This window comes from Pinus tabuliformis, chromosome Q (genome assembly GCF_031772625.1).
Source record: "Pinus tabuliformis cultivar Carrire ecotype Pingquan chromosome Q, CPIR1, whole genome shotgun sequence".
Taxonomy (NCBI): Eukaryota; Viridiplantae; Streptophyta; class Pinopsida; order Pinales; family Pinaceae; genus Pinus; species Pinus tabuliformis.
The window spans coordinates 1001472265-1001485946 of NC_142296.1; the positions used below are offsets into that span (position 1 = coordinate 1001472265).

General features: G+C 34.9%; 1 protein-coding gene across 1 annotated transcript; it reads right to left on the reverse strand.

Annotated features, from left to right (window-relative positions):
- Positions 1-2069: 2069 nt before the first annotated feature.
- LOC149222870 (cysteine-rich receptor-like protein kinase 15) lies at positions 2070-5314 on the reverse strand. The gene is made up of 7 exons (XM_089385654.1): positions 4159-5314; positions 3899-4039; positions 3667-3806; positions 3358-3568; positions 3006-3240; positions 2715-2865; positions 2070-2624 (listed from the first exon to the last, which is right to left on the reverse strand). Exons 1-7 carry the CDS (start codon positions 5057-5059, stop codon positions 2337-2339), a joined length of 2067 nt encoding a protein of 688 aa, XP_089241780.1. The 5' UTR covers positions 5060-5314; the 3' UTR covers positions 2070-2336.
- Between the last annotated feature and the right edge of the window lie 8368 nt (positions 5315-13682).

Genomic DNA, 13682 nt, shown 5'->3' on the forward strand with positions numbered 1-13682 from the left:
ACTTATTGCAATGTTGGCATTTGAACAAAGGTAAAGAAAGAATCATAAATAAACCATCTTTCAAAACATATTATTAATCCATTAGAAATGAATGATGTTTTAAATTATAAATAAAGTAAGTTTTGAAATATTTGTATTTATAATGTTTAATGTTTAAATAATAATTATATTTGATTAAAAAATTATTAAATTAATTTAAAAATTATAATAATTTTTAAAATATTAATTAATTGAAATTTAAAATTTAATAATTAAATTTCAATTAAATTAATTTCAATTTTATTTTAAAGTAATGAGTATTGAAATTATATTAATAGAATTGAAAACAATAATTACATAAATTTTTGAAAACTTAGGATAAAATATCTAGCATCCCAAAACCTTACCTGAAAACTTTATAGTACAAAAATTTTGTTCCTGCTACAACTAAATTTTTTCGAACATATTCCTAAAATCCAAATACATTTGCATCTCATTTTAACCTAAATTCATTTTGACTTGGAATGACTTCTACTTAAGCTTGGAGAAATACGTTTCATCTTTTTTCCCAACTAAGGTTTTCTAATAATTCTGTCTTTATCACTATCCTTTGTGTGATCTCTGCTATCATCTTCATTTTGTAGAGACCAATGAAAACTCTTCTGCATCCACGTGGTCTGCCCAATGAGGAACTGCAAAAGGGCCATATCAGGGGAATGGGGTTAGTTTTGACCAGGGGAATGGGGTTGGTATATTTTTACTTTTTACTGTGATTGGTAGGGAAAATTTTAAGATGGGAAATTATTGGTGAATCTTATTAATTTTTAATGGGCAAATTATTTGGGATAATTTTTGTAAAAATATTTAGATTTATAATAATTTTATAATATTCTATATAAAAGTTTGGCGATCTTTTAGGTAAAATAATTTTATACTATAAAATTTGGGCCAATAAATTTAAGAAAAATAGAAATTGGCCAATCTTTTTTGGAAAAAGCATGGAATACTAGGCCCTCAAATTTTCCATAGTGATTGAGTGCTCCGCAAGAGAGCCCTTTTTTCCACTAAGATCTCTGCAAGAATATTTGGAGAATCAATTAATTAGCTATCCTTAATTGAGATGACGGGAGCCTCTGCAATAGTGCTTAACTTTTCTTGACTAGCTACTAAACAGTTTCTTTCGTTTTGCAACTTGTCCTCTTTGCAAGGAGGTGGAGGAGGATCCTCGTTAGAAATTGAATAGTGATCAAAGTTGGTAACCTCCCACCATTGAGGTTTTCGATTGGGTTTCTTTGCTTTATTCATCTTTGTTTTAGGGCAAGATTTGAGGATATGGCTAGTCTCATAGTAGCCTCTGGAACAAAAAAATATATTTTCATAATCCAGCGTTTGCAGCCATGAGAATTCTGGACTTGTTAACTTTATTGAGGTAAGAATTCCATTACTGGAATCCATATCCATGCATCATATCTGAGCTTCAAATAAAGTCTTGTGTCTTTATTTCGGCAAATAGAATTTGCCTAATGCTTTAGGCAATTGCAATTAACGAGTCAAGTTTCCACAAATACAACGGAAGATTGGAGAGTCTTACTCAAAGCTGAGCAGACAAAGTTGAAGCCATGAGCAAGTCGAAGGAGAGAATCCAAGGCTGCTTAGATAGCCCTGCACTGCCTCAAAACCACAAACCAGATCCAATAACCAAACCTCTGTCCTCAACTTTGTTGAAAACTAACATAAAAAAAAACCTCTAGCCAGAGGGTAGATGTTCAGTGTCTGAGATTAACGGTTTCCACTGCTCGGAAATCCAAGAGTGGAGGTCAACTAACTTTGGCCGCATACCGTTGAACATGCAGATTAATCCGATTTAAAAAAATTAGCTTCACATTTAAACTTTAAACTTCGCCATAAGCAGAACCTCGATCACAGGCCAGAAAAGGGACCACAAAGGAGTGCGACAGGGGCAGGGGTTTTTCAAATGAATTGCCATTTGCACACGTCTAAGACATTTTGCGATAGATTCTCAACGCTAGAAAAATCCACTTTCATGTATTAGAATACACCATGAATCATTACAATTAATTAACCTCCAACAGTATAATCAACAAACCTCTAATAAGGTAATTTCAATCACCTGACCGGCCGGTCTATCTTCCACAATTTTATTCATATTCAACTTTGAAGCTTACTTCTCTCGCTTTTATTTCAGTAAATGGTGGCATCGTCAATAACAGGAGAGGCAGACGACACAGATGATGTCGTGGCAGAGCACCGTGGCTTGTGCATCCTATTACCATACCTGCTGGTTGTGGATCCTCCTAGCTTACTCTCTACTTTTCACAAATGCTGGGTATTTTGGATCACGAGTGTGCCTCGTGAATCCCACTACCAGAGCTGGTGTCTGCGGATCCTCCCTGGTTACTCTCACTACTTTTCACAAATGCTGGCTGTGTTGGATTTGCTAATGTTACAGAAGAGCTGGAGATCATGAGTATAACATTAGACATAGCCGGACGGATGCCTGCATCAGCTTGCGTGCATAACAGGGCAACGTGAATGCATCTTATAGCTTCCTCCTGAACGCATGTTTCGGCTACTGTCGAATCAATCATATCCAAAAAACGCCCTTGCTTGTATAATCTCCATGCCTGCATCCCATCAAAGATAAATCATTTCTATTGTGATTTATAGCAATCCACAGTTGCTCATACAAAAAAAAATATGAATTGAAGTCTCACCCATTCTAATACGTTTTGCATTTCTCGAGCAAAATTTATATGACTGTTTTTCCTCCCACTCACAATCTCGAGGGCTAACACTCCAAAACTATAGACATCAGCTTTAACGGATAGTTGTCCCTGCATTGCATACTCTGGCGCCATGTAACCGCTGCACACTCCAAAACTCTTCCAATAAGTTGGGGTATTTGTGGCATACGATTGCAGAAATGTTGAACTGTCAACAGTTAACAAATTGACTAATAAGTTTTAACAAATTGCATCGAGAAGGGTAGTGAGAAATGGTCTTACTATGTCCCTGCAACTCTGGTTTGGATATGACTCTCGTCTTCAGGAAAGAGTCTTGCTAGCCCAAAGTCTGCTATCTTCGGATTCAACCTCTCATCTAGCAAAATGTTGTTTGCTTTAATGTCTCTATGAATGATACGCAACTGTGAATCCTCGTGAAGATACAGAAGACCACGAGCTATTCCCATTATGATGTTATAGCGTTTTTGCCAATCAAGATGTCTCTTTTTCTCTGGATCTGTAATTGTATTTCAAGAATAGCAAATTCCAAGACTTTAAAATAATTAATCTGATTAAATTTACGACAGATTTATCACCTTTCCCTGAACCAAAAAAATAATCCAAAATGACCTACCAAACAGAAAGGTGTCAAGACTCTTGTTCGGGAAATACTCATAGACAAGCAACCTTTCTAGTCCCTCGGCACAACACCCAAGCAGCTTCACCAGATTTCGGTGTTGAACATTGGCCACAAGCTTTACTTCATTCATAAACTCTCGTTTGCCCTGTCCTGATTTTACAGACAACTTCTTCACTGCTATTTCTTTTCCGTCTCTCGTTATTCCCTGAAAAAATTAGCCCCATCAACAACCCATGGTAAAACCCATGGCAAGTCATACAATTCCATGGATTAAACCAAAAACAATAATAGGTAGGTAAATACCTTGTATACAACGCCAAATCCTCCCTTTCCAAGCTTCTTGTTTTCATGAAAATTATCCGTTGCTTCTATGAGAGCTTCTAAGGGGAAGACAAATTGCTCTTGATTCTGTAGCGTCCATTCTGGATCATTTTCATTTGTTTCTGTGTAGAAAAAAAAAAGGTAAATACGAACTAGTTGCATTTGATAACATAAGTTTGGATGTTCAAAACAGAGGCCAAACTGCAGATTCTACCTTCATTCTGCCCACGGGTTACTCGGTCCCGTGAAAAGGCGGATTTCAGTTTGCTACGCATGGCAAACAAACAGACCATTAACCCTACAATGCCGCCGGCCACAATCCCCAATATTATGGGTAATCTTTTTGAAGAACTTTCTGTAAAGCAGATCATATAATGTATTGTATTGTTATTACAGAAAGTTCAAATTACAACACAACTGTATAATCCCAGAAAGGGCAAAATCATAAAAGAAGATGCAGCAGAGAGAGATTACTTGACGTGGTGGATGAAGTTCCACTCGCCGGAGGAGTGTGGGCAGCTGTTGTTGGAGGGTTTGCCCCTGAGGAGTTGGAGGAGGGAGGTGGTGGGGGTGGACTAGCACTACTACTCCCTTGAGTACTAGTGTTAAAAAAAGGGTATATTTCATATCGTACCCTGCAGCTTCCCAACAGTGCTTGGGCTCCTTCATTCAGGGAACAACACCCATGGAGTTTATTCGTTGCTAATAGTAAACAAGATCTGCAGTTGTTTAGGGATAAATCTCTCCAACATTGAACTAAACCGTAAACGGTGCCATTAACAGAATATGTAGCTGATCCTTGAGCGAATCCCTTGTTTGCAAAATTGTAGGCCTCATTAGACAGGTTGAAAAGGAGATCTGACGTAGTGGTCCTGAAATCATATAGATTACTTGTGCTCATTTTATTTGTGTTAACCAGATAAGTCCCATTGGTGTCTACCTCTGAAAAGAAGCTAAAATTTTCGTATCGCAGGGAGCAGCTATCCAGCCATACTCGACCGCCGACGTCATTTCCACAAAGTTGCAGAACGTTGTCATATGCTTGCTGTGAACAGATTGAACAGTCTTGGAGAGATATGTTACCTGTGCACTGGAGGAGGCCATAGATTCTGTTAGGACTTTTGCCATAGAAAGAAGTGTTGAACCCTGTCTGAGGTGTGTCCTTCACTAGATCACCCATTAGCGTATTCAGATTACTGGAAAATGTACTCCCATCGGCGTAAGTAGAGGCATTATTGCATTTATATGAGCTAACCTGTGATGTAACGGTAGGAAAACTGGTAATGAGTAGTAAAGCGATGAAATGAAATAGAATAGCTCCTCCTTTGCTAGAATTAGCAAAGTATACAAATATATACATATTGAGGTTGCTCATGACGTTCGATCAACTGGTAGGCTCTGTCAAGGATTCTGATTAACGTTGGTAGAATTACACAATTGGAACACTAGAAGCAACAGCTCGGATCGATGGGGAAGGGAAATCATCAGATGCCACACTAATACGGCAGTGAACAATTTGAATGCCGAACTAATACGTCGGCACAAACTCTGAAATCGAGATTAAATGGTCGGTCTGTACTGACATACACTTCTTCGAGACGAGGAAGATATGGTTGAGGTTGTGTCGGAATCAGTTCAGGAAGCCCACATAACCAGAGAAAAGCGGATTGACTCTGTCTGCTTTATCGTTAACCGATTGTAGGTTCGGGTCATCGGATGACTTGGGGTTGACTATGCTGCCTCCTGTCCCAGGACCCGAATCCCACGGCTTTCACTTTGATTCGGCCGTTTCCATGACCCGAATCCCACGGCTTTCACTTTGATTCGCCTCTGAGTCAATCGGGTTGTGTTGAGGAAGTCCAAATTCAGACGGCAAACACTGTTTTCCTCAATTTGGGCGTCACAACGGGGAAAAGGCAAGATGATGAGTTCGGATTGAACGAGACATGCTTCTCTTTTGGCCCCGTAAGTGCGGGTTGGAATTTGGATTTCTTTTTATTGGTTATATAATTTTAATTTTTAATTTTTTGGGTTTTATATTTTAAATTTTGATTTTTTGGATTTTTATGTTTTTAGTAAAATTTTATTATTCACAAATGATGTTTTTATAATAAATTAACTTTTCACCAATAAATTTTGATGTTAAAAATTTAAAATGTTGATGATGTTGAAAATTTGGGATTTGTTAAACACATTGAGAAATAGTTAAAAGATAATTGATATTGAAAATTTGAGATTCAACTGCATTAAGTAAATCATTGACTTATAACTATTTCTATAAAAATAATAATAACTGACTAATTTTTCATAATTTGAGATTTGCCAAAAATTTAAGATTAATAAATAACCTTCACTCGTTAAAATTAATATTAATGAACATTTGAATGAGCCAATTTGGTATTCAATTTACCAATTAATGTGAATGCTACTGTCTACAGCAGGAACTTTTAATGAAATTAATGAATAATTTGAATGTTCGCGTTACACAGGAACTTTTAATGAAATTAATGAACAGTTTGACATTTAATTTTACAAATTAATCTCAGTAATAGTCTGTGTACAGCGTATTTTTTTAATTAAATTAGTTAACATTTGAATGACGATATTTTTGTGAACAACAAAAAAACACTGGCGCTTTTTATTGAAACGCTGGCGCTTAATGAGCCAGTTTGATATGATATCGTCTCATTATTATATTTTTCAAACTTATTTTATTTTCGCTAAAGATTTGATTGATTTCGATCATAAATTCGAAAGCCTTAGTAATTATATTCCGTCTGATAGCGATTATATAAATTAATATTAATATAATTTGTTTAAATAGACAAATTTTCAGGGACAAACTTTTTCAGTAGTCTATTTTTCTCATAATTTCTAATGTGATCAATTTTATTTGGAACAGATTAGTTAAAAATTAGAAGTTTAAAATGTGTAATTTGTATAATAAAAATGATTATAATTAATTTTTTTAGAATGTTAAATTTATTTATTTATTTGGTGAGCGTAAATATTTGTAAAGGCAGGTTTATTTTAGTGTTAAATTTATGGAATATTTGTATTTGGCAGGTTCATTTGAGGGTTAAGTATATATGGAGGTTTAGCTTAAAAGATCATTTCTTGCTTGCTCAACCATAATAGAGCCTGATTTAGAAAGTGTGCAGAAAATCGAACTTTTAATTTTTAAATAATTAAAAAAAATTGACTAATTAAACTAACTCTTTAAAATAATAAATTTATTTATATGTTCAAAAATATATTTTAAATAATTAAAAATTACAATTATAGTTTACCACCATTCCACAAACAAATAAATTCATTTACCATAAACAAATAAATTGATTTACTTTCATTTTTTAAATTTAAAAATTAATGTTTTATACCTATTCTTGTGATAGTTAAGTATGATGGGTAGGACCACCGATGATTCATGATATTCGATATGTTCGACCGCCCAAAATCAAAATGGCTCCTCCATCTAATTGACTTATTCCATAATTTTGATTTCAGTTTACGCTGTTTGCTTTCTCGGGCATAAAATACATTGCGTTAGGGCTGAAATATTTCCCATTTCCTAGTACAGTTACTTGTTATTGGGTTTTGTATGCAATTTGTATTGTTGTTTAAAATTTCAATATATTTTGATACTTTAAATTTTTTATGTTTTTATTTATTTTTAAATGTTTTATTTAATCATTTTTTTTTATTTTTTTTTTATTTTAAGATGTTTATTTTTTAAAGATTTTTCAAACATTTGCGTATTTCTTTGCAATATTTTTTAAATGATTTTTTTATTAAATAATAAAATTAATATTTTGAGATTAAAATATTTTATATATTTATATATCATTAATTAATACTTCAATATACATAAAATAATTGTCATTAAAAAAATAATTTTAAACACTTGACAAAAAAATACACATTTTGCATCTAAATATAATTAAACAAATGAGTCTTTCTACACCTTTTCATTAAAAATGAGATGTTGGCATGTTAAATAAAATATTTTATGAACAAATTAATAAAAAAAAAAAATGAAAAAATAGAATTTTATATTACAAAAATGATGACATTTGATTTTTTTTGGTTCATATAAAATTTTAAGTAAAAATAATAAAAAAATAAAGAGATTAATACCTACCATATCTTTAAAAATAAAACTATATATATATATATATAATTAAAAAACATTAAAAATAATTAAAAAAAAGCATTAAAATAAGTAAAAAAAATAGTATTTCATATTATATATATATATATATATATATATATATATATAGTTTTATATTTGATTTTTTTATCTTTTATGTTTCAAAATATATTTTTATTTAATTATTATTATATGAACAATTATAAATATTTTCTCTTTAACACCATGACCATAGTTGGGGGGAGCGCCCTCCCCCCTGAACCCGCTCCTGAATCACGCTCAGGGCAGGAGTGGCTCCAGAGCAACTCAGGAACGTGCTCCCAAAATCACTCTCGAACGAGAGCGATTTTCGGGAGCGTTGCAGGGAGCGGTCGCTCCATCGCTCCCAGAGCGATTTTTAACGCCCGGGAGCGATCGGGGAGCGATCGCTCCCCGCCATTAAAAAATTGCTCCGGGAGCGTTTTGACGGGCGCTGGGAGCGATCCGGCGGAAAAAAAAAATCTGCGGACGCTAAAAAAAATCCAATTTTAATTTTTTTTTTTGTTGTTTTAAAAGCCCAATGGGCCTAAACAAAATTCATTATCACTTCATTGAGCAAGAGCAAGAGCAAGAGCAAAGGAGCAAGTGCTGAGGAGCGAGGAGCAAGCCTGCAAAGGTAAGTAACTTCGTAATCTAGTTAATTTAATTTAGTTTATTGCGTTTAAAAATCATGAATTTAAATTAAATTAATAAATTAAATTAATTTGCATATTCAAGAATCAAAACCCTACAAACATCAAACACCATGGACTTGGCTATATTTCTTGGCATTTTCCTCTTCCTAGTCCCTTTTATGGTTATTATGGTGCTAGAGAGTAGGAAATGGAAGGGCCAAACTGAAGAGGGGGATGAAGAAGCTGGAGAAAGTCAAATTGGTGAAAACCCTGGTGAGGAGGAGCTGGAGGAGGGTGAACATGACCCTCAAAAAATTAAACAAGACAAAACTTCATTGTGGAAATATGTTAACAGGGCTGAAAGAGGGAGAAGGGGTGAAACCACTAAATTTCATTACCCCCATTGCAACACTGATTACACAGGTTCATACACCCGTGCTAGAAGACACCTTTGTGGGAAAAGGCCATGGGATGGAGACAAACAAATAGGAATCAAAACTTGTACAGCGGTGTCAGCAGCAGATAGAGCCAAATACATAAGGGAAGAGGAGGAAGCCCAATACAGATAAAAAAAATCAAGGGGTTTCTTTGAACCAAGCTCACAATCACAAAGAACTCCTTCAGCATCCTCCCAAGGCAGTGGATATGGAGGCACAGGGTCATCATCTTTAAGGCGTAGAACCATATCAGATTTCCTTGATGAGGGGTGTAGGAATGATGTGGATTCAAAGGTTTACAGGTTTCTCTATAAATGTGGGATACCATTCAATGTTCTTCGCTCACCTTATTGGCACGAAATGGTTTCTGCCATAAATGATGCCCCTAAAGGATACAATAGCCCTGGGTATGACAAGGCAGGAACCATTGGCCTTGATCATGAAAAAGCAAAAATATCACATTCTTTGAATAGAATGAAAAGTTCTTGGACTGACCATGAGGTGTCCATTGTATCTGATGGATGGAAAAATGTAAAAGGAAAGCCATTGATAAGTGTTCTTGCTGTGTCTGTTAGTGGTCCCATCTTTCTAACTGCACATGATTACTCAGACAAGTTCGAGACCACCATCAACATTGCAGAAGCATTACTTGAAACAATTGAGCGTATTGGCCCATACAATGTCATCCAAGTCATCACTGATAATGCTCCTAATTGTAAGGCAGTGGGAGCAATTATTGAGGATAAATACCCCAACATATTTTGGTCTGGATGTTTGGTTCACACGTTGAACCTTTTGTTGCATGATATTGTCAAGAACAAAAATGAACAATACCAATGGATTGGTGATTTGTACAAGAAAGGCAAACAAATGATAAAATTTATTACAAATCATAGCAATACCCATGGCCTTTTCCGCAGTCACTCAAGATTGGAGTTGTTGAAAATTGCGAAGACCAGATTTGGTAGCTATTACCTCACCTTCAGGTGCCTTTTGAAGGTAAGAGAGGCATTGGCTAGCATGGTATCAAGTCCACATTGCCAGGTATTAAAGGAAAGGGCTACAAATGTAGCTGACATGGGAGGTTTTGAAATGGTGGAGTAGGCCACTCTTGATGGTCAGTTTTGGACAAGTGTGAGGCAAGTATTGGATTTCACCAAGCCCATTTATCACATGATTCGGTTTGCAGATATAGACAACCCAGTGATTGGCGAGGTGTATGAGCAGATGGATACCATGTTGGGGGGAATAAAAGATATTGTTCATAACAGAGATCCCAACTTGTACAAATTGATTCATGATTGTGTGTGTGAATGGTGGAATAGACTTAATCTTCCACTACATTGCTTGGCATATATCCTTACGCCAAAATACTACTCTACATCTTGGTTGGGCCAACCTGCAGTAGGGGGTGGGGTTAGGACCAAACCCCATTTAGATCCAGAGGTAACTAAAGGATATTTGGAAGCATTAGAAAAGTTGGTACCTGACAGGGAGGAATGTGCAGTTGTGCGCCTTGAAATAGGCAGATACTTCAGTGGCACTGGTTTGTATGGTAACTTCCATGCAATGGACGACAGAGATAGATTTGATACTCTCACATGGTGGGAAACATATGGCGGCCACAGACTTTTGCCAAAATTGGAAAAAAAAGTTCTTTCACAGGTTGTAAATACTTCTTTTGCAGAGAGGTGTTGGAGCACCTATAGCTACATACATAATGTGAAAAGAAACAGACTCAATGAAAACCGAGCTGAAAGCTTGGTTTATGTGCACTACAACTTGAGGTTGTTGAGTCATTACTGTGATCGGGCTTATGAGGATCCCACATATAAAATTTGTGACAATCACCCAGAGGATGACAATTTGGAGGATGGCATTGTACATATTGAAGAACTGGAAGATGAACTTGTAAGGGATGAAGATGAAGCAGTTGCAGCAGCCATGCCACCTCCACCTCCACCTCCACCATCCAGTAGCAGTGCTCGAGGTCCGAGTCTTGTTCCTTTGCTGTCGCCACCTCCATCTACACCCTCACGTGGAGGTTCTAGTTCTGGTCGTTGGTCTGTGTGGGAGACTCCTAGAAGACCCCCACGACCTGCTTATACTCCTGGAGACTCTCGTGGCAAGGGCCACTTGTAGATTTACAGTTTACTTGTCTTTTTTAGTTTCTATTAGACTTTAGTTTTCATAACTGTTGAGTTATGAGTCCTTGACTCTTGACTCTTTCATATCATAATGATATTTTTTGTAAACAATATATCACTGTGACAATGAAAATTTGAAGTTTGAAGTTGGGCCTTGGCAATTATAACTCATTGGTAATGATGTGAATTATGAATATGATGCTTCGTGAAAGACTAAAGTTGTTTCATTTCATTTCATTATTCATGTTTCATTTTATAAATTTATAACATTTCATATCATGTTAACAGTTAGAAGTTAGGACTTAGAAATATCTTAGATATTACTTCTTGTAATGGTTAAACTTAGCTTACAAGTACAACTTTGGTGATCAATGATGATAAATGTTATTGAATTTTCAATTTTGAAAGCTTGAAGTTGAAACTTTAAGATTGAATTTGATGAATCATGATTCATGAGACTCAATATGTTGCAGTTGTAATATGTATTTTACTAACTTGTGGACATGGTTGATGACGATTATAATTTCTAGATGATTGATGTGATATGGTTCAATGATCAATCTATGTTTTTTTATGTTTTTATGTCTAATTCATCATTCTACATGTTTTTGTTGACATATATGTATCAAAAATTAAAAAATATAAAATATATATAAAAATCGCTCCCAGATTCGCTCCCAAACCGGGAGCTTATGAAAATGGTCGCTCCCTCTCCCGTTTTCGCTCCCGCTCCCGCTCCCAAGCAACATGGACCATGACTGAAAATTGTGGGAATTTTAAGACCTTTCAAAGACATGATATTTTATCTTTAAAACATTACTAAAAAATATTGAAAATTTACCCAAAAAAGAGACGTTATTCTAAAAAATATTGAAAATTTACTGAAAAAAAGACGTTATTCTAACATCAACACTTGTCGTTTTCAAAGTGTTTTTTGACTTTTACTTCGATTTTTAAAAAATGTTGAAAATTTAACCCAAAAATAAATAAATAAAGGTTGATACAACATCAACACTTTTCGTTTTTGGGTTATTTTTTCATTTTTTTTTGCTAGAGTTCTCGTTTCATCGATAACTTTGTTCTCTTTCTATATATATAAATTATGTATAAAATAACATTATAACTATAACATAACATAGTGTAGCATGTACAACATAAATATAACATAACATAACTGTAACATTTAAAATATCATAACTATTTAAAACATACTATGTGTGTTCAAGTTTCAACAATGCATCATTGATAGATACATTAAATCCATCATGAAAAGTGCATTTAAAGTGAATAATAACATTTTGGATCTTTTATAATTTGTACCATATTGTTTCATTGTGTATTCTGTTGTACTAGAAAAAATGTTTTCATGTGCTTGAAACTAGTACATCTCATGTGTCAAGGTCAAACATATTTATGCCTTATGAATAAAAAGCATTATTTAGAAATGGAAAAAGTTTGAAGGTAAATTTGATCACTTCTTTCAATTGTGTTTACATAGAACTCAATATTTTGGTTGATAAATTATCAAAAAATGGACTCTTAAGTTTAGGACCTCAGGCTAGATTATTCTACTTGATTTTAGAAATGGTTTTCTTGTCACCATTCTTTCTAAGTCACGATTTTTTTCTTAGAATAGTTTATATGTATCATATGTACTAATTTTGTATTAAATGTAATAGTTTAGTCAACATTTTTGTTTGGATTAGTTTATGTATTAAATATGAATTATATGTAATATGCAGAGTCAGATCCTGTACCCCCTCCTCCCCCCCCACCCCTCCCCAACCGCAGATTGTCAGAGTGTGGGGGGATATGTTATAAATGGTCGTGCTCGTGATAGATCACATAGCCCAACCAAAGTGTGAGTTCCACTCACAGATCCTTCCTTAGACACTATTCAGAGTCTTAGAGGTAGTGTTTATGTCTTTTTGATGATGATCTTATAGATAGTGGACCATATTCACTTGCTACAGGTGCATTTTTAGATCATCTTTAAAATTTATGTGTTTATATCCTGGAATTGTCTTTAATTTTTAAATTTCATCTTTAACTAACGTGTTTGAATATAATGTATACGTTATTATGCTTCTAGTTTGTTAAATATATATGTTAAAATATGTTTATGATTTGCATACCCTTAGCATGACGAAGTTGAGGATCACAGTGCAGGGTCGATCCCTTCGTGGGACAACATTATAGCTAGTATCACATTGGAGGATGTTACTGCCCAACATACATGGATAACACGAGAGTTGGATAAAAGCTTTGCTAGTTCACCTATTAGGCATAGTTTGTCTTTAATGCTAGATAACATTAATAGGTTGAATGAGACATACCAAAGGTCGGGCCCATAGAGCACCTCTTACATTCCATATAGAGGTCCCCCTTTTCTTTGCAAAGCATATATATGCAGAGTTTGTACTACATATGAGGCCAGCTTACACTAGCATAGGATCTGAGTTTTATCTGATAGAGCTAGAGGAGTCATCATAGCTCAACGTTGAGACCAGGGATACCATTGCATCTAGCATGCGGGTAAAATTGACCAGTGTGAATGTTGCATTACATGGAGAGATAAGGAGACCACCATTAAATCCTCATGACCTTCCAA

Excerpts from the sequence above, each read along its gene's own strand:
- LOC149222870 (XM_089385654.1), bottom strand. The coding sequence starts at position 5,059 with ATGAGCAACCTCAATATGTATATATTTGTATACTTTGCTAATTCTAGC. Across the intron at positions 4,040-4,158 it reads AACTTCATCCACCACGTCAA|AAAGTTCTTCAAAAAGATTA; the intron begins GTAATCTCTCTC and ends TCTGCTTTACAG. Across the intron at positions 2,625-2,714 it reads TGCAAAACGTATTAGAATGG|GCATGGAGATTATACAAGCA; the intron begins GTGAGACTTCAA and ends GATGGGATGCAG.